Source organism: Jaculus jaculus, chromosome 5, assembly GCF_020740685.1.
Source record: "Jaculus jaculus isolate mJacJac1 chromosome 5, mJacJac1.mat.Y.cur, whole genome shotgun sequence".
NCBI lineage: Eukaryota > Metazoa > Chordata > Mammalia > Rodentia > Dipodidae > Jaculus > Jaculus jaculus.
The window spans coordinates 667224-689019 of record NC_059106.1 but is presented as its reverse complement, the minus strand read 5'-3'; the positions used below and the strand labels follow the sequence as shown (position 1 = coordinate 689019).

General features: G+C 37.0%; 1 protein-coding gene across 6 annotated transcripts in view; it reads left to right on the top strand.

Moving 5' to 3' along the window:
* Thsd7b (thrombospondin type 1 domain containing 7B) overlaps positions 1-21796 on the top strand; it is a 797324-nt gene that overhangs the window by 255355 nt on the left and 520173 nt on the right. For all 6 annotated transcript variants that reach the window (XM_045150956.1, XM_045150957.1, XM_045150953.1 and 3 more), the window contains one exon: positions 5964-6161. In XM_045150956.1, the coding sequence (XP_045006891.1) occupies positions 5964-6161 (198 nt within the window). The remainder of the gene's footprint in view (positions 1-5963; positions 6162-21796) is intronic.

Here is a 21796-nt window from a genome sequence, read left to right as displayed (position 1 = left end):
GGACAGTAAACAACACTTTCCTAACAGTGCACCTAGCAACCTGTTACAACCTGAGACCCTCACACATTCATCTGTCTGTACATACACCCCAGTTCTAACAATGGAATAAGCCTCTCCTCCTTGATAGTCTTAGGTAAGTCATCTTTTCCTCATTAGTTTTTAGTCGACTATGTTTTGAAATGTATCTAGGATTGGGAGAAAGGGAGCCAACTGGCATGTACTGGTTTTAGGTGCATGTACTATAAGATAAACTGTGTCCTCTGAGTGAATATTTAGGGCAAATCTTGTACTTACCAACTTATGGCTATGCATAATTGGGCATGCACATGATTAAATCTAGATGTATCATGGAAAGGGAAGGGATAATATACAGTAAAGGAAAGGTTACATAACTTAAATCTGTCAATCAAAACATAACCACAAGCCAGGCGGGCATAGTGGCACATCCCTTTCATCCAAGCACTTGGGAGGCAGAGGTAAGAGGATCACCATGAATTCAAGACCACCCTGAGACTATATAGAATTCCACGTCAGCCTGAGCTAGAGCAAAACCCTACCTCGAAAAACCAAAAACAAACAAACAAACAAAAACCCCACCAAACTATGTTCCTAGTAATCAGCTCCTCCTTCTTCTAGGACTCTTCAAGAGAAACCCCATTATAACCTTGGTCCATGAAAACTTTGATTCATGGTTACCCCTGCTCCTTTGGCTTTCACTTTGCTCTGTAATGTTTCTTCACTGCTTTGCTGTTTGTGTGCATCTTACCTCACATTGAGAACCTGGAAACACCCACACAGAGACCACAGGTAATAGTTGGACTCAAAGATTCAATCTGTTTAGGTCCTAAGACCTAACAGTCTCATCTACCACCCAGGGCTGCCAAAGAAAAACAGTAAATGCAGTGTGTGGAGAGGAGTAAATGTCTCTCATGGATATGTCTTCAAACCTGGTCCAGGGGATCTGTGTGGGGATAGTGTGTACATGGATAGCTCTGCTAATCTCATGTGGGCACAGATAGTCCCATGACACAGTTGAAATACAGTCCTGTGTGTCCTGGGTTTACTCCTTGTGTCTTTTTAATTTTTTTCCAGTCTTCAATTATATCAGCTGTTCTTCTTCACCTATTCTCTGCCACACACAGTTTACTATGTTCTAACTACCTCAGGTAGAATAATAGAACAAGCCAAAAATCTTCAGCTTATAGAAAAGCATAAAACAATGTAATGTTAATTTCACTAATGATAGACTGACTCTATGGTCAAGAAGTGAGGATTATAACTCTAGCCTACTCATTGTCTAAAATTTCACTCTATGACATGTTTGTCTTCAGTTTAAGAGATTGATCTATCATGCCCTATGAGTTCATTTAGTGAAATTGGTCTAAAACACAACACACTTGGGATCTGACTCTGAAATCAGAGGCTAAAACCCTCTGGTACATTTTCTACCCACCCACCTAACTAGTGTCAATCCCTCAAAGCAGTAAAAAAGCATAGTCTGGCCTTGGTTTTCATATATTTAAAATGTTCTTAGTTACTTATAAAGTGATTCTGAGTCTTTATTAATTTAGGGTAGTATAAGTGGTTCAATTATAGGATTGAGATTTACTCCTTGTGCCCTCTTCCCTTTGTTGGTTATGCGTCCTCTGAAAACTAGATGTATGTTTGCTCTCTTGCTCTTCCTATGACTGCCTATATCAGGTCACTGCTCTACAAATGGTTGCAAATATATAATCCATGAAACAAGAAATCAGCTCACCCAGTCATAGTGGAAGTCTTTATATGTCTTTATGGAACAGAATACCGTACATGTTCTTATGCAACAGAACATCTCAGATAACTCTGATATCTAGTACAGGTGTACTATTAGTGTATGATTAAGATTAGTATAACAAGAATGCAAGGTTTTTGTTGTATGTTTAGCTCATGGAATTATTTGATCCTAGTTAGAGTTAGGACAAGAGCAGCACAAATAAGAGCTGAATTTATTGACTAATAAGATATAACCTAGGGATTTCTAGTAGTATAGATGCATCTTGATTTATAGAGAAAAACTGCATATGCCCCTCAGTGGCATTAAGCTCTAGGAATAAGGCACCCAAATCCCTCCATAAGGAGCCCTGTTTCTGTGTTTCTGTCAATGCTGGTAGCCTAGCTGTAAATCATGAGGACACATGCTATTTCTTGTTCAAAGAGAAAAGCTAAATAAATATAAACATATGCCAATAAATAAACATGGCACAGGCGTTACATGTAAGAATTGATGTCATTCAAGTGATGTGGCAGCAAGAGCTTAGATGTCCTATATTTTCACTTCATTTAGTGTTCTTTAGAGCCCTGTATTTCCTCTATGTCTCTCCTTGAGGTGATACATGGAGGGACCTGAACCTTTTTGTAGTTTTTGACTAGTTAGTTATTCAGAGTTAGAGATGTGGTTCAGTGCCATAGCCACTATCACCATTATCATTCATTGGCTCTGGCCTTATAATTTTAATGTCATGGGAAAGCAGTGACTATTGGCTAAGTGGTTCCTCCAAATAGCATGTTATGTATTTTGTTTGTTGTTTGACTAAACACTTGACAAGAAGCAACTTAAGCATAGAGAGGTTATTTTAGCCTATAGTTCAAGGAGAAACAACTCATCCTGACAGGGAAGGTAAGGCAGCAGACCATGAACTGGTGGGTCACATTCAATCCATGGTCAGGAAACAGAGAGTCACATGAAGTAGAACCAGGCTATACAACCTCAAGGCATGCCCTTAGTGACTTCCTTTATCCAGTAAGTCTCTCCTCTTAAAGGTTAGACAACCTTCCCAAACCATGCCACCACCTGGAAAATAAGTGTTCAAATACATGAGCCTATGGGGAAAATTTTAAATTCAAATAGATTGGTTTTGATAAGTGATATAAAGAAGGAAGAAAATGGGAAGGAGAGAAGGAAGGAGAGAGAAAAAAGAAAGAACAAAAGAGGGAAGAAAGAGAAAAGAAAAAGTAAAGGGCTTAGGGCTGGGAATGCATCTCAGATAACAGAGTGCTTGCTTAGTCTATTAGTTTTCTCATTTCTTTTACCAGATATCTGACAAGACTCATGGTGGGAGGAAGCATTCACATTCATTCCATATTCGGGAATCAAAGAGAGATGTGTGCTGGTGCCAACTCACTTTCTCTTTTTGTTCTGTCCAGAGCTACCCACAGTTAGAGTGAGCCCTCCCGTATCAATTAACCGAATCTAGAAACTTCTTCACAGACCTGGTCAGAAATTTACCTCATAGGTGGTTGTAGATCCAATTAAGTCTACAGTTGAGATTACCCAACACAACTACCACTATGTAACCTGGGAATGCACACCTGTAATTCTAGCTAGCACTCAAGGGATGGTTTCATGAAGATCAGAAATTAAAGGTCATTTTTAGTTAGATAGAAACTTTTAAGGCTAGTTATAGGAAACCCTTCAAAAAAAAAATAGATGACTGGGGAAATGGCTCAGCAGTTAAAGGAACTTGCTTGCAAAGCCTGCCTGCCTGGGTCTAATTCTCTTGTTCCCATGTAAAGCCAGATGCACCAAGTAACACATTTGTCTGGACTTGATATGCAGTGGCAAGAGACTTTTATACTCTTTGTCCAATAACAAGAGTTGATTTATATAGGCAGTATGACTTATTGTTTATTTTCAAAGTAAACACTCTTGAAGATAAAGCTGTTAATTTAGTCCAAACTCATTTTAAAACATAATGTAGTTAAATTTTAAGAAATATATAATTAATATTAGTCATGATTCTATTATATAAGTTACTGTCTCAATCCTAATGTCACACGAAGTTCTTATTGCTTGGACTGGCCCTCAGAACATAATGGATTCTGATTCAGAATTTTATCTTCTCACTCATAGACAAATGCTCTTACCTGGAATGTGTTGTATGACATTTCTTTTCTCTAATTATTGTCCAGGTAGCTACTAGATCTTTAACACGAAACCATACAGTGATAAAAGGTCTATAGGAGTGGTAATAGAGTATAATGGATAGAGAAAGTAAGGATCACAAGACCCTCGCCTGAGTTATAGTTGTTCTCTCCCATTTGCCCTCCCTCAATGCCAGATTTTTCCCAAAGACAAACAAAACTATGTCTTCTAACTTCTTATACCTGATGCCCTATCTTTAAGATTACTTAGTGTTATAAGAGTAAAAATTAAGGTGGTTATTTGATTTTAAAACTGACAATGGACAAATTTTAAAACTATAATATTTCTTTGGCATTTACAAGGATCTTTGTAGCTACGTTGACATATTGGTCTATACTACTGATATAGTAGCATTGACTAATAAATGACTACTCATATAAATTAAATATCAATTAGTTCATTTATCACCAGCCACTTGTTATACTGTTTTGTGTTTGTGTTTCATGTAGCTTGTCTTTATGTGTATAACTAAATTTATGTCCATTAAATGTTCAAAAGTACATGTATAAACAACAAAATATACAAAATTTCTAAAATCAGGTGTAAAAGATATTTAAAATAATTCATCTCTAAGGTTTTGGCTTTATGCTTGTTTATACTTACTACAACAATTTTAAAGTTATCTTCTAGATATGCTATGACTTAAATATTTAATTAATTTAAATTTGTTTTGTCTCTATAATTGTTAAACTTTCTATAAAATACAGTTTCTTGGATTTACATTTTAATTTCTAAATAATGTTAAAAGTAATAATAAAAGGAGAGCATTCAGTATAAAGAAATAAAATTATAAATATAAGGTGTGTTTCCAATTTTAAAATGACACATGGTATAGAAAAAAAATATGTTATTTAAACAAAAAGAAATGGGAATAAGGGCTAAGGCCAGAGTCACCCATTATTAAACTACATGCTATTATCATTATTTTAATTTTTTAAGTAGATTTTATTTACTTGAGAGAGAAAGAGAAAGAGGAAGAGAGAGAGAGAGAGAGAGAGAGAGAGAGAGAATGGGCATGGGCATGCTAGGGCCTCCAACCACTGCAAAAGAACTTCAGATGCAAGTGTTGTGCATCTGGCTGGCTTATCTGGGTCCTGCAGAGTTGAACCAGGATACTTTAGTTTTGCAGGCAAACTCCTTACCCACCAAGCCATCTCTTCAGCCTCTTTTTAAAACTACACTTTATTTATTTGGGAGTGAAAGAGGCAGAGAGAGAAAGAGAGAGAGAGAGAGAGAGAGAGAGAGAGAGAGAGAAAGAGAGAGAGGGAGGGAGGGAGGGAGGGAGGGAGGGAGGGAGGGAGGGAGAAAGTGAGAATATAATTTTTTTTTAATTTTTATTTATTTATTTGAGAGCAACAGACACAGAGAGAAAGACAGAGAGAGGGAGAGAGAGAGAATGGGCGCACCAGGGCTTCCAGTTCTGCAAATGAACTCCAGACGCGTGCGCCCCCTTGTGCATCTGGCTAACATGGGACCTGGGGAACCGAGCCTCGAACCGGGGTCCTTAGGCTTCACAGGCAAGCGCTTAACCGCTAAGCCATCTCTCCAGCCCAGAATGTAATTTTTTTAGTGTTCAAAAAGATGGTTTCATGTCTGCTCAAACTGAGAGCAGCTCAAATAAATTCTGGCCTGCTCTCCACTCCTATGCAGACCAAGAAGGCCCTATTGCAACCTGATGGAGCCTGAAGAAAGTTTCCCATTAGACCTTTCCTTTACTTAATCTATTTCCCTGACCTCACTTGGGCCTTTTCACCCCCATTAATCAATTTCATGCTTTCATTCCTTTTTATTTTCTCTTTTCCTTTACATTTCATTCCTTTTTATTTTCTCTTTTCCTTTACATTTCTTATCATTCCACTTCCATAAGTAAGACAGCCAGAGAACACATGTTCTAGAGATATAACTGCTCACATACAAGCTTCATCTCACTCCCAGGAGCTATGTGTTTCCCTTCAATAGATGAGGTGAGCTCTTGTGAAACTTCTGTTCTTTTTCCTTCCAGGATTTAAAATGAGACAGCGCCATGTGCTCATGGAATCCACAGGGCCCACAGGGCAGTGCCCTCATTTGGTAGAAGCTGTTCCTTGTGAGGATCCGATGTGCCACCGATGGTTGGTGTCAGAAGGGATCTGTATTCCTGATCATGGAAAATGTGGCATGGGACATCGCATCCTGAAGGCCATCTGTCAAGATCATCAAGGTATGAGCTGATGACATCATAGTATTAAATGATACTTACCAAGGGAAAGTTGCTTTCCTGAGGAAGAGAGTATGGCTTTTCCTACTCTGAGACATATATGGTTGAACCAGGTGACATAGTCTTGTGATCATTTCCTACTTAGACATTCATCGATTATGACTAAAGGCACCACTGTGAACCTAGAGATCTCTATGGTATAGAGTTATTTGGTTTATCAATACAAATAGAAAACAACTCCCAGTCTACAGATAGAGCTCAGTTGAAAAAGTGCCTGCTGTGCAAGCATGATGACCTGAGTTCATGTTCCTAGAACATATATAAAAGTTAAGTGCATGTGCCTATAATCCTAGCACTGGAGAGGTAAGCAAAGAGCTTCCTGGGAATTACTGGCTCAAAATAAAAGTGGGGAGCAATTGAGAAAGATATCCAAAGTTGACCTCTGGATTTCAACACATTTGCACCTGCAAACATGTGTCTGCCTATACATATATAAACACATGTACACACATTCACATGTAAAAGCAGAATTTTTCATAATATTTTGTAAATTATCAATGCAAAGCAAATTTTATTTTCTTTTGTTAAAATCAATTTGTAACATGCCTTATGTTATATTAACAATGCTACCTTGTAAAGATTGTAGGATTAGAAGAAAAAAGATGCTAAGCAAGATATTTTTATTCATACTTTAGAATAGAACCTGTTTTAGACATAATACTAACATTTCCAGAGAATCATTTTAAATATAAACTGTCAAGCTTACAAAATTATGAATAATGTCTTTCCTTCATAAACCAGCTTTTGATACAATGGCTGTTGGAAATGAAGGGTGATTTAAAAATATGTAAGTCATATGGCAGTGATAAAAGTGACATTTAAAAATATTTATTCTGAAGATTTAAAAGGACTCAGTCTCTTAGAAAAAATATTGAGCTTGTCTGCTAATCATTACTGCCATATAAGGACTCACACACAATGCTCTTCATGTGTGGGATGAAATATTTTGACTTATAGAGAGAGCTAATCCATGGAACAGAAGGAAATCACAAAATGAATTCAAAGTGGGTATTAATGTATACATGGGACTGACATACAGCAAATTGTCTTCCTTTTTCTTCCCTCCTTTTATTCTCTCCTTTTGAATTATTATTCGTTTAAATCACTAACATAATGAGGAAAATAAACATTTTTATGAAATGATTTGTTTACCTCTTGAAACCAGATGGCTGTTTAATTAAATAGAAGGCAGCAGCAGATTGTAATAGCTATAGCAAATAATTGAAACTAATTGTCACTACTTATAACATCACCAAATAATGTGTAAATTGTGCTACTGTGCAATTTATAAATACATGCAAAGTATTTGCATAATGATTCGAAAATCCTACTAATTTCTGCAGTACTAGGGTACCAGGACAGGAGAGTCTTTGTTTTTGTTTCTGAATTCTGAAATGATACAAGTCCCTTGCAATTCTCATGTGTAATGGGAACATCTTTTGTTCTTACAGAATGACTATTGTTTGGCTTCTGAGTGGGTCTGGTCAATAGTGAGGTCAATCTTTTACTAAAAACTTGGCACTTTCAGTTATGTCCTTAATCTACTGGGAATTGGAGAGGGGCTGGATATTGAGATAACCATTGATTATATCTACATGATGAAGGTTTTGTAAAGATGCCTGAATTATTGACTTGGTATCTGTTCTTTTGAATTGCTGATCATATGAAGATATAGCCATGGTGGTGTTTACAGAGAGAGGACACAGGCAACTCTGTATTCATTCTACCCTTCCTTCCCTTATCCATTTCCATCTTGCTCTGTACTCATATATCTTATAATATCCTTTATAATAAACCATCTATGTCAGTAAAAAGTTTCCCTCAATTCTGTCAGTGATCCAGGAAAATTATGGTATTTGAGACCATCATTATAGTTGGTTTGTCACATCACAGGTGACACCTAGGATTTGTCATTATCATCTAAGTGTGGGAGATAAAAGAAGATTGAGCCTTCTACTTGTTGGAGTCTGTGATCTCTCCATGCACATGTTGTGAAAACTGATTTAGTTGAATTACAGGACCCAAATGTTGTTGGAGAATTGCTCAGTGTAGGCAAAACTGACACATTTGTTATAAAGATACTCTGTGTTGAGTGTGCTGAGTGAAATGAGGTTTAAATATTGGGGTCTCATGCCAGACACACAGGTTTCAGTTTTAACCTTTATCTTTACTTGCTACATGGTTTTCAGAAAAGACACTTAATTTGTTCAAGTATCCTTTCCTTTATGTGTGAAGGTGGAGAAGGGGAACAATGAAAACTACCTTGCAGTGTTACACACATGTGTATTTATGATATTCTGGTATATATCCTTGCAAAATAATAGCATCCCTTTCTATCACATGAAAAATATTAAAGACTAAAGTCAGCATATCTTCCTCCTCCTAACCTCCATCTAAGTCAATGGCTTGGTTGGAACCCAGTAGCAACAGGTCATCAGCCTTTGTCATCTTATAGCAGATATTGGAATGGTGTCATGATAGCTCCCATCCACACAGCTAGGGGTTTCCTTCACAATCTCTTCTCTGATGTTTTCAATGGTCATAGAGATTTTAATTTTCCCTTTCTACAGTGGATATAGAGTGTCCCTGCTTATCCCTGTGAAATGGCTGATGTTAGCTTTTGGTCCATAGTTTCAACTTCCATAGGATGTGTTGGAATTCATTCTTGCTCACTCTAACTCAATGAATTTTATTGTGTTAAGACTTGGATGGACAGGCTACTCTTGGTGATTGAGGCATTTTTATATCCTGTGAGCAATTGAAAGTGGTCTGCTTGTGTCTTTTGTGACCTTATTTCATCTTTGCATTACACCCTTTTATTGCAGTTTCCTCAAGTGTTATACATATTTGGCAAGAAAGCATTATGAATGACTTCTCATCCTTAAAGTCACTTGTTTTCTATTTCAAGGGCATTTTTCTAGTAACTCTTGTCTTTCACTACTTGAATATAGTTCAAGATATAGTTTCCAACACTAAGGATGTTAGAACCTTTACAAGGATGTCTGTGCTTGGTGAAAAATATGTTAGAATATCATTAGATTAAAATGTTTTAAATATTGGGCCAGGAAGATTATTCAGTGGGTTGGAGTGCTTGCTATTCAAGCATGGGTACCTAAATTTGATCCTCAGTGCTCACATAAAAAGCCAGGCATGGCTGCACGTTTCATCTCAGCACTTAGAAGGTGGTGGTGGGATCATTGCCACTCCTTGGTCGACCAATCTAACTGAAAACTCAGAACTGTGTGTTCAGTGAGAAATCCTGTCTTTGAGAAATAAGGCAGATATGTGCTAGGAAGTATAGGTAATCTATTCCTCTGGCTTCTACACCAAATGCATGTAGGGTTTGTGGTTTTACAACACAAACATATACATGTCCCACACATATGCTCACATCATATACTATAATCACATACTATACAAACACTAAAATTTAAAAACTATTGTAATGTTTTTAAATCTATGATTAGAGTTGAAAGCTTTATTCTTTCATTTTATATATCTCAAGAAATATTCTATGGTTCACCTGAGGAAAATGTCATACTCAGTTTAGAGAATTTATTTATTGGAATTTTCTGTAATTCACTAGAATTCTAAATAGAAATCCCTTTATTTACCACCTGTTTGCTTTTTAAACACTTTGACTATGTATACTTTTGTGCTTGTCAGTTAATGCTTCATTCTCCTCAGTATACCTTTGATTTCTTGTATAAGAATTTCTAACTCTGATTCAGCAAATTCATTTTCTCATATATTAGGAAGAAAAATTGATATCTATTTATTAAGCATTTATTAGCCACATATGTAGATTCTGTGGGGGAATCAACCCATTAAAGAGACCCAGCCAAATCAAATCTACCAATGACATAAAGATACGCAAAAATAAATTTAAAATTAAAAATTATAAAAGATTTTGATCTTGGTTCCTTGTTTAAATAAGTCTTCAGTTTATAATGATGTGTGTTTTGTGAGCACTATAGTGGTTTTTTAATTATATTTTTTTCTTAAACTATTATTTTTACCTTGTGTCTATTTTAACTTGGACACAAAAGACATAAATCTTTTTAAGTGTATGTGAAATCTTAGACAATGTCACCAAATATAATAGATCAAAGAAAAGATAATCACAGAAATGCATTTTATATTAGAATACAAATTCAAATAAGCTTTACATCATGGTAGTTATTGGATTGCAGCATGTACTATAGTTTCCTGCCCAGAAAGATACTATTCCATCTTCTTAGTTCTATACAAAATGGTAAGAAAAAAAAAGAAAAATAGCATATATAAAAATCACCTGGAAGGCTGGTAAAAATAAATCACAAATTTTGGTTCCTACCTCATAATTTCTGATTCAGTAGTTCTGGCATAGGACACAGGAATTTCTATTTCTAACAAAGCCTCTGGTCATGCTGTTGGTAATTCTATAGGATTAGAATTAGTTCAAGAAAACTCTTCCAAGCCAAGCAGAGATGCTGGGCAGCTTTATATGCCAGAATGAACAGTAGTCAGACAGAATGGTGGAATGCATGCCTTATCCTGAGAATCAACAATATCATTGATTGATTGTAATATGTTTTCTCGTTTCCTGCTGGGAAAAGTTATCATTGAAATCTTTGAACTATGTTAGTCTTTCCAGAAGCAAGCAGGGAGTAAATAATCTTTTATTTCTTTATTATTACCTACATGGATTACTAGAAGATCAAATCGTGGAAAGCAATACTATTCTCCTGCAAAAACTGAAGACAGGTGATATGTAAGATGAGTTGTTTTGGTTTAGAGAAGAATTTTCATTTTCCATGAGCTATCTTTTTCAGACCACCAACCGATAGCCATTTGGTATCAGTGTCCTTCCAGAAGAAAGTGTGGTGATGACAAATATGTTGTATTCAGTTTGAAATGAACCTGGATTTGCAGTTGAAAGTGCCAGTGAGATCAGATGGTGCTATTCACCCTGCAGGAATCAGACTGTAGGCAAGATTAAATTTGAGAGTTCCTGTAGCCAAGTTTCCTATTCCTTTCCATTCAAATATTCTGCAGTGAAATTAAAGATGAAACTCTAATAATGTTTGTCAGTAAAGGAATCCAAAAGATAAAATAGAGACCCACTCTAATAACAGCACTCCCAAGTTGGACAGGGAGGTAGGAAGCAGATAAAAACTGGTAAATCAAGTTAAATGCTAGAGAGAAGAGTTAGATACAACTTTAAGTACATTTACTGTATGTTGTCGTTAGATAAACAGGTATTGTGTTTTGAATTACTTCCCCTTTCCTACCCATTACATACCTAAACATTGCAAGATCTTTCATCTTTGCTTTTCTTTTTAACTGAGGTACATAAACATTGTGAGCCATCACTACTCTCCCAGCATTTCAGTCAAACTAAATATACACTGATTTTTCAAAGTTTTGATGCTTTGAAATGGCCTAGAGTAAATTGCTTACTGTGTGAGTCTCTGTTGCACAGGAAATCTATCTCCTTTCTCTGTCTTCTGAAATTCCTATTGGGCAATTGATTTTCTGTGTCCATTCCTTGTGATTTAGGAAGCAAAATGAACCATAGCTTACTTCAAAATGTAGTTCCTAGGGTTAAATGGTTAACTCAACTATTAATATGAAGTTACCTTTTTTGTTAGTTTTTATTTCTCCCCAAACATGCCCTAAATTTCTAAATTCTATTATAGTGTTAATAATAGAGTCTGTATAGTGTTACCTATGAAGGTACAAACATTTTCTCATTTGGAAATGTCTTTTAAAAGCATAATTTCTAATTTTACGTCACCTAGGTCTGGTGGCTCTTGAAAGAATATTTCAAAAGGCTTCTATATAGCATAGGAAAGTAAAGAATATGGACTAAAAATATGGACTAAACTATGTAACAACGTAGTGAAATCAATCTCACTAATAGATAAGGAAATGTCATCAGAGGGATGCCCAGGATGCAATGAAATAAACTATTGAAACAACACCCTACTCATCCCATAAAAAATAATTTTCCTTAATCTAAATAAAATGTTTTGAAATATTAAGTATAGATAATATATGTAACAATATCCTATTATCTGTGGAAGGTACATTCTATGACTTTCAATGGTACTTGAAATTTTTCATAGGAACAACCCATATGTGTGTGTGTGTGTGTGTGTGTAGATAGATTTTCATCTTTATGCATATATATGATGTTTATTCTCAAAATTAGGCACAGTAAGGGATTAACAATAATTGATAATCAAATAGAGCAATGTTAAAACATGATATAAAACACTATGCATATATGGTATCTCTCTCATTCTCTGCCCTTCAGAATATTTTATTGCACTGCACTCAGTACTCTTCCTATACTGTAGATGATATGATGTCCATATGTGATAAAGTGATTTGAGGTCCATGGGCATTGTGAGGCAGTTTCAGGCTACCATATAGAGTGACATCATCAACACAAACATGTTGACACTGTTACAGTGGACAAATTATACAGGGGGTTATAAATAACTGTAGGAAAGTAGTATATAGAGCACAGACATGTTGGACAAAAGGAAAACTCATAATCCAAATGTGATTGAGGAGGTTGGCAGGAGATATCCTTATACTATTCATGACATGAAATATGAAAATTATTGTTTAATTCTGTGATTTTTGACAATATTTTCAAACCAGAGTTCACATTGAGGTAACTGAAAATACTGATAACAAAACTGCAGATAAAAAGTTAGGTTATGATACGCAGAGTCATTTCCTCATACCAATAACTGAGGGCTAACTCCACAATGTGTGAACCCATATACCTCAACAAGGAAGGGCTAGAGGGGGGCGGGAGGACAGAGAGGAGGCTAACAATGGTGCCAACTTGACTGTATCCACTGAGTACAACACTAATTAATAAAACAATAATAAAAAAAATTATGAAACATGCACGAAGAAAGGATATTCTGTGCATATCCTTTGATGAATAGATCAGAATAAAGGATTTATAATATGTTTCCATTTGTTTTCTGCTCTTCATTCAATACTTATATACATAAAGAAAAAAATCTATGGAACAATGTCTGAGAAAAGGAAATCATTTTCCTTAGAGGAATAATATATTGCAAAAAATAAGAAAGACATAAATTAATGATGCTGACCACCATTTTGTGTACCTAGACACTGTAAGCACTTTCATCTTTTTCTCTTTTATTAATGTGCTTAAATAAATTATTGTAAGCCATCTTTTCTGTGGTAGTCAGCTTCATGCTGCTAGGATGAACCTCCAGACCAGATACAGTTTTAGGAGGAATGAGATTTATTGAAGCTTATAGATCCAGGGGAAGTTCCATAATGGTGAAAATAAAATAGAAAACCCACTGTGGTGGTTTGATTCAGGTGTCCCCCATAAACTTAGGTGTTCTGAATGCTAGGTTCCCAGCTGATGGATATTTGGGAATTAAGGCCTCCTGGAGGGAGTGTATTGTTGGGGGCGGGCTTATGGGCTTTATAGCCAGTTTCCCCATGCCAGTGTTTGGGCACACCCTACTGTTGCTGTGGTCCATCTTATGTTGGCCAGGGGGTGATGTCCACCCTCGGCTCATGCCATCGTTTTCCCCTGCCATCGTGAAGCTTCCCCTCGAGCCTGTAAGCCAAAATAAATCTCTTTTTCCCAGAAGCTACTCTTGGTTGGGTGATTTCTAACAGCAATGCGAACCAGACTGCAACACCCACCATCCAAAGCTAGAGCAAAACAGACAAACAGCAGGGAACCAGGCAGAACTCAAGCACTCTTCATTCCTTAGGGTGGAATTCGGATCCACCCCCGGTGACACCTTAGGGCTGGACCCCAGGATTTGTCCACAGTAACACCTCTTCCAGCCAAGCTGCTGGAGAAATAGCTACAAGTTTTAATAAACTTCTGAATCTATCAGGACAAACTACCACAATTACTCTCCCAGTATTTCATAGACTAAATATACTCTGATCTTCAAAGGTTTCAATATTTTTAAATTGCTTCTTACATGTGCTTGTGTCTCAGAGGAAGACTTTTTTCTATCTCTGCTAAGATATGTTAGAAAGTGAATTTAGGGATGTTGTAAGATAATGGTACATTCCTTCTCCTTGCATAGATTTCACCTAAGATCAAGTATCTAGGGACCTAAGTTTTACTATTGGTGCCCCTTCTGAACTCGTTACTTTGTTGCTTGCCTCCAAGTCACAGTCATGTTTGTCCCTGCTTGAGATACTCCTCCTTCTCTTCTTCCTTAATTCAATTCTTACTCATCATTTAAAACTTGTCCTGGCATCTTTGCAAAAGCAGCTGATTTACTCCTAGACTTTTCAGTGTTATCTGAAAAAATTCAGATGAATATTTTAGTCATCAACCAGTCCAGATTATAGCATATCCAATAATGATAATTCCATTGCCCATTACAAGCAATGAGTTCAGCAATGTGTAGTATTTGGTCTAGTTGGGTTCACAAGGCCCGAGGAAGGGTGCTGTTTCAGTTGTAGCTGTGATCTACCACGGTATCATGTCTTCAGTATGAAGCCTTAATGTATACAGCAGGGTAGAGATTGAAAGACACTCTGGGTCTTAAAAGACCTAGCTGTGTCCCTCAACAACCATCAAGTGCTGTTTGTTATATAAAACATTACACTTAATCCACTGGGAAATTATGAATACACAGAAATATACAAAGTTAACGAAAAAAAAAATTACACTTACTCCTTGTTAAAGCCTGTCTATCAGAGTTTATATTAGCTGCTGTAGAAATCATCTTAATTGATATAATACCTTGTGTCTATATTTTCATAACACCTTCCTGAGCTTTTCATTTCCTAGCCAGATAAGCTATGAGGGTCCACATGTCTGAGCCACATGGATGCCTAAAAATCATCCAGGGGATGACCTCGAGGACTTTCCAAAAGGAGCCTGCCTCCCTCTGGGGGTGCTTAATTCCCTTACTTTTCAGGAGAGCCTGTAATCTATGAATCTGTGATTCCTTTAGGTAGGAAACAATATTAAAGTGAAGGAGGAAAAAGAGAAAAATAGCTTCCATCTGATGGAGGAAAGAGAAATAGAGGGTTTTTGCTAACACCCAATGGGCTGTCGGGGTCCAGGCAGAGGACGGCTGGCCTTCAGTCAATACCGAAAAGTGGCCTTGGCCAAAAGAACTTCAGTTAGTCATGTCTGGTTCCACGTGATGGCATGAACCAAAAATCAAGGAGGAAAAAAAAGAAACCTGGCAGTCCTCAATAACATGGAGGCAAGGCCACATGGGTCCATGTTTCCCAGTGCCTCTGGGAAAGCACTCACCTACCCTGTCCATCTCATAGGGTCCTTGTTCAGGTGCCAGCTGTGAGTTCCTGGGTGCTTGTTCCAGGGGCTGGCCTTGGTACTCTCCAAAAGCACACAGGCAACCGGGATGGGTAAGCGTGTCAAAGTAAAGGACTTTCAGAACGAGTTTAGATGAACAGTTCTCTCAGTTTATTGTCAGGGAAAATGGGTTTATAAGCATCTGAAGGTGGGGGGGGGAGGACGCTAAGGGGATTGGACATACTAAGTTCATTTCTGTTGCCTAATTAGCATATAGGGACATTCATTCTAGCACATAGGCAATGGCAGGGATTCAGGTGATCTAGGGTGTCAGGACTGTGTGAAGGCTGCTGGCTGATAAGGAGTTTCCTAGGCAACTGGCCAAAGGTACAGGGCTATGGGCAGAGCCTAAGTTCAGGAGTGCTGGGCTTGGAGAGGGAGTGGCCTCCTGTAGCCCAGGGGTCCTTTGCCATGCCTGGAAGCTCAGGCCTTTCTCCTGAAGGCTCCAGCCTGTGCCTGGCAGGGCCCACCATCACTGGACTGAAAGAAACCTGAAATTTTTCCTACTGACCAGCCAGTCTGTCATGGATTCATCCTATGTCCCTTTCCTCCCCTCCCTGCACCTTAGTTTCCGCCTTTCATTCTGCCACATGAAGTCATGCTGTGTACTGTGTATCATCTTCATTTCACCACTCTGTTAAATTGGGCTCCTCAGCCAGTGAGAGATACCGTGGCAATCCCACTTTCTCATGAACAATGGAAAACAGAATTTGACATTTATTATACATTTGACTGGATATTAATTTATTCTCTACCAACTTCTTAGCTCTTTCCTAAATATGACTATAATTTAGGGAAGACTACCACAAAGTATGTTAGCTGTTCTTTTTCTTATTATAAATATTATCATATTTTTATGAATAATCCATAGATATTTTTAGTAATTTGGTAGTAATAATTGACTTTAGGCAAATGGTTAATTTCTCAAGGTCTCATTCATAGACTTGTGGTTATATAAGGGTTCTATTTTCATTTGTTTTTTTTTTCTTTTTAATCTTCTTTTATTTTTAGAATTTTAAAAGTGCAAAAAAATTTAAATGGTTCTGGAGAGATGGCTTCGTGTTTAAAGGCCCTTGTTTGCAAAGCATGACAGCCCGGTTTTTATTCCCCAGTGTTCATGTAAAGACAGATGTACAAATGATGCATGCATCTGCAGTTGGCTTGCAATGGCAGGAGAGCCTGGTGTGCCCATATTCAGTCTCTTTCTGTCTGCCTCTTTCTCTTTGCCTCTCACAAGTAAAACTATTTTTAAAAAAGTTAAAGGGTCACAAAATAGTATAGTTTCCTCATTTATTTCCTTCCCCAGTGTGGATATCCCATAACAATATCTGAGACCAGAACATTAACATTGGCATAGTATAGCTTTTGTTGAGAGTTAAAAATAATATGAATGTTTAAAGGAGATCTCACAGTTATTTTTGCCACCTTCGAAGCTTCTCTCTCTGAAGAAGTAAATAGTCAGGTAGTCTTCAGTCAGTGAATATGTTTGAATTCATTGCTTATATCGTGATTGGAAAAGGACAAAAGATTTTGAAAAGGAAAGTACAAAAGTAGCCCAAAACGTAAGCTTAGATTGTGTACTTGAAAATGGCTTTTATTTTTTAAAATTAATTAAAGAAAATGCCTTGGTAACAGTGCTATTTACTTCAAATCCTGTTATATCCCACTGGGGATATGAAGGAAACAGTGACTGCAGGCTCTGATAATAATTTGAGCAAAGCAGATGTATGACTGGTTGTAATTATGCCTGGTGTCAGAACAGGGGCCCTGACATTGATAGATACAGGCCTTTACATGCACCAGGAAAGGACATCTATGGAAAATCAATATCTTTGTTGTGAAAAATGACTCATTGTCATTCCTAACATTTTACTTTGGGCTTATTTCATTTTCAGAGTTCAAATTTGTTTATGGTATGCAGTTAAGATGAAAAATGCCTATGTTCTCTCGTGATTTTGATTTAAGATAATGGAAACTTCCATTTATATACTAATTTACTCTTTCAAAACACTTTCACTTACCTATTTCATTTTTTTCTCCTCACAATGGTCCTCCTGGTAAGTGAAGGTCTGATTACTTTCACAGCTCTGGAGACTGGGAGATCAGGGAACTGGCAAGATCAGTGTTTAGAATTCTGACTTCTCTTTCCAAGATGGCCCTCCCATGGGAGGAACAGCTTTTACAGTAGAAGAGGGAAAAAAGCTGAATACTGTGTGAAGTCATTTTCTTAAATGTAATACCTGTTTTATGAGGGAGGGGCCTTCATCAACTAATCACCCATTGAAGGCCCCAAATATACATGCTCTGTTATCCCCATTGCGTTTCAGTGTTGATAGGAACAGTAAACCATAACAGTGACAACCTAGGAGAGGCCATCTGACTTGCCTGAGGCTGTAAAGAAAATATTTTTGCTGTCTTACCCCTGAACCAGTATATTTCTAAGCTTTTAGTTACTGAATCCTGGGATTCTATTTAGAAATGTGGAATTAGACATACACTATAAAATAATAAAATTTGCCTATCTGAAAGTTACTCAGTATTCTTATATAAATGGAATATTATATATAAAGCATCCAATAAACTGCTATGTATTTAAAAATAAACAAATATCTATCTATAGCTTTGAAAGTACTCATTCCTTAGACGAATGCTTTTGGGAAGAGAAGCAAATTGATAGAAAAGAAAAAATGAGAGAGTCTGCTATTCTACAAACCTTTTAAGACATTGATGGGACTGGACTCATTTGAGATTTGTTTGGAGGGATGATAATAAGCACTTTAGGATATGAACGTTCATTCTATTTTTCAGAATGAAATTAATAGAAATATTTCTTTATTCTCTATGAGTTATGAATTCTTATAATTGTGACTTTTGGCATTTTGCATTTTATGTCTCATTCTCCCACTATATTGTGTGTTGGAAGAAGTGGAATTGGAGGCAGTTTATGGAGAACAAAATGATCATGTGCTTTGGACTCCACCCCCCAAATGGATACTGTGAATGACCAACACCTTCCAGAAAAGAATGAATTCCTAATATTCCTAATAGTTTAGTAGTATTGTTGTTGTTTTGTGTGTGTGTGTGTGTGTGTGTGTGTGTGTGTGTGTGTGTGTGTGTGTGTTAAGGTGAAAGCTTGTAGAAACTTTCTAGCCCCAGGGATGGCCACCACTAATGCTTATCTCTATTGCTTTATTTTATTTTATTACATTTTTACTCAGTGAATACAGTCAAGTTGGTACCATTGTTAGCCTCCTCTCCTCCCTGTCTTACCCCCTCCACAGGGACCCTTCTTGTTGGGGTATATGGGTTGTGCATTGTAGGGTTAGCCATAAGTTATGGGTAGGAAGAAATATCTCTGTGTATCATGACCCAATGTGTGGCTCTAACATTCTGTAAAATATTCTCTGGAATAATGAATAGGAAGTGCTACTTTCTCTTACAGATTCTCAAGACATATATTAACATAGAATGGGTTCCAAGAAGAAACCTTCTTTGATCATGCTTCCTTGGGAGTGCCCTTGGATTCTTTGAGTATGACACTGTGTGTGTGTGTGTGCGTGCGTGCTAACATCTTGTAGAGAAGTATACTTCAAGGTAATGTCTTGGGGATTGTTGTTACCTAGCGTACAGATTTGAACAAGTGTTACCAGTGATCTGCAGTCTATGAAAACAAACTGTTTTGCAACGCCCCAATACGATTAACTGGTGCATATTTTTAGCTAATATTAACTGTTTTATTCTGCTTTGAAATTTTGTATGTTAAAACGGCTTAATGAACTGAAGAAAGTTGCTTAACTTCGGCACCATCAGCTATAGAGTCACATAGCAGCATAGCACCTGATCCCAGATGTCTCTGAGGAGTACTGGGAATGTGGTATTGCCATAGTGACAAGGGTTCTGCCATCCCCTCTCTACCAAGGGAGCTTGCTGTTCTCCCAAACTCATTGACTTTGTTGACATGAGCCAAATATTCTTCTGATGTTTGTGGCCTTGTTTCTGTGTTTCACAGCCATTCTGGCTATTTCTGTCTTTGGTTTTTAATATTTTAGAATGACAATTGCAGCACCAAATTCTGGCAAACATCCTCAGGGGGATATTTAGGCAAATATGCATTCCTACCACTTTAGTTCAGAAAAGAAATGATTTGCATTGCACAATGTCAGCTTAGCACATTTCTGACAGGTGTTGTGTTTTCAGGGATTTGGGTAGATTGCACCTTTTCCCTCATGTGGAGAGTTGATGAGGAGTACCCCTGTCATCTGTCACTGTTTCTTGAAAGAAGACTGCCATGACACTGGCAGCTGTTTGCTGGCATCAGATTGCTGTGTGTCTCCTCAAAGGAAGGTCATTTATCACAGACTAAGTCAGTGCACAGTCGTTGTCATTTCATAGCCATCCTGCTGCTGCCTGGCTCATGCCAGACCACCCACTGTAGCATGTCATGGCCCTATCAAAGGTCTCGGGGGATAGATGGAGCTTCCTGTTATGAAGATTCTCCTTCTGAGTTCTCTAGGCCTGCAGAATTGCTAATGGTAATATCTGGTGATAAAATCATCTGTTTCTAGTACTGCAATCCTTGGTCCCTTTACCATATCCTTATGTAACAATGCATTCATTATCTAACCATGAAGGGGAGGATTTATAATCTCTTTTTGCTTTCATAATTTTCAATTTGTTATCAACAAAGCCATTATATTTCTTTTATAATTCATATATATTTTTAGTTTCAAATTTTATGTAACTTACTTTATCATATTGGTTGCTTTCTTCTCTCCGATGGGAACTAGATGGATCAAAGGGCTTCTGACTCTCTTGGAGACAGCCTGCTACAAGAGCAGAGGACCTAGAGATTGCTCAGCCTGTGCTTGTCTTCTTATGTTTCTGGATGTGATATGAAATTTGTTACTGAAGGTTCCTGGACCTGCTGCATCAACTTGATTCCAGGCCTTCTTTATTCAGTACTGTCCCATCTACCTGGCACATGCTGTATGCTAGAGCTTTTTAAACTGTTCTCTCATGACCCCTTTTTACCTGATAAATTTACATAACCCAGGTACATAGGTATATAAAATAAGTATACAAATCATTTATTTATTAACCATAAAGAAATTTATTTTAAATAATTCTTTAGTCTACATATAATTTTAGCATTTATTAAAGACAAAAGCAAATTTCAGGTAGATGAAATAGATGTGCTTGTTTATTTTTACATAAAGAATGAAATCTCCATTCTCTCTCTATCTGTTCCTCTTCTATTTCACTCTCTCTCTCTCTGCTGGAAAATAAATAACTAAAATTTTAAAAAGGGCTGGAGAAATGGCTTAGCTGTTAAAGCATTTGTCTGTGAAGCCAAAGGACACAGGTTTGATTCCTGAGGACCCATGTAAGCCAGAAGCACAAGGGGCATGTGCATCTGGAGTTCATTTGCAGTGCCTGGAGGCCATGGTATGTCTATTTTCTCATTGTCTGTCTCCTATTTCTGTCTCTCTGCTGGCAAATAAATAAATAAAATTTTTAAAAAGAAAGAAAAAATAATTAAACCTTGAGTGAATATTTGATATTGCAGGATGTAGCACCTTCAACATTTTTCAGTCTACATATATACTATATATTTATTATATATCATATATTTATTATATACCACATGTATTCATATTCATAAATATATATTGTTTGTGCCTGTCGTATATATGTGTGGATGTGTGTATGGGTAAACATGTGGATTTCAGAGGACAATCTTGGGGTGCTTGTCCTCTATTTCTGCCTGCCTTCTTTTTGAGATAGGGTCTCCTTTTGCTTTTCTACATCCCATGTGCATCATGTGTACCTCTTTAGCTGGCCGCCAGGTTTTCAGATCCTCTTGGCTTCACTTTCTCTTGCTAGAGACACATTGGGATCACAGACACATGCTCAAACTTGAGTCCAATTTTGCTTGGTTCCAGAGATTCAAATTCAGTCTGACAGGCTTGTAAGCAGTTTCCTTTAACTGCTGAACCATATCCTCAGCCTGGGTTGATCTTGTGTTTGTTTTTACAATTATCAATGCTGAGAATATTGATTCTCATAAATACCTGGTACAAAATAGAGAAGTATGTTTAGTGCCAAAATAGAAATTATTTGAAATTATGTCCTAATCTCAAACAAAAATTATTTTTTGATTTTTAAATTAAATGCAAATCAACAATTGTTAAAATCAGACATTCTAGCACAGTGCAATCCAATGATATATTACTCT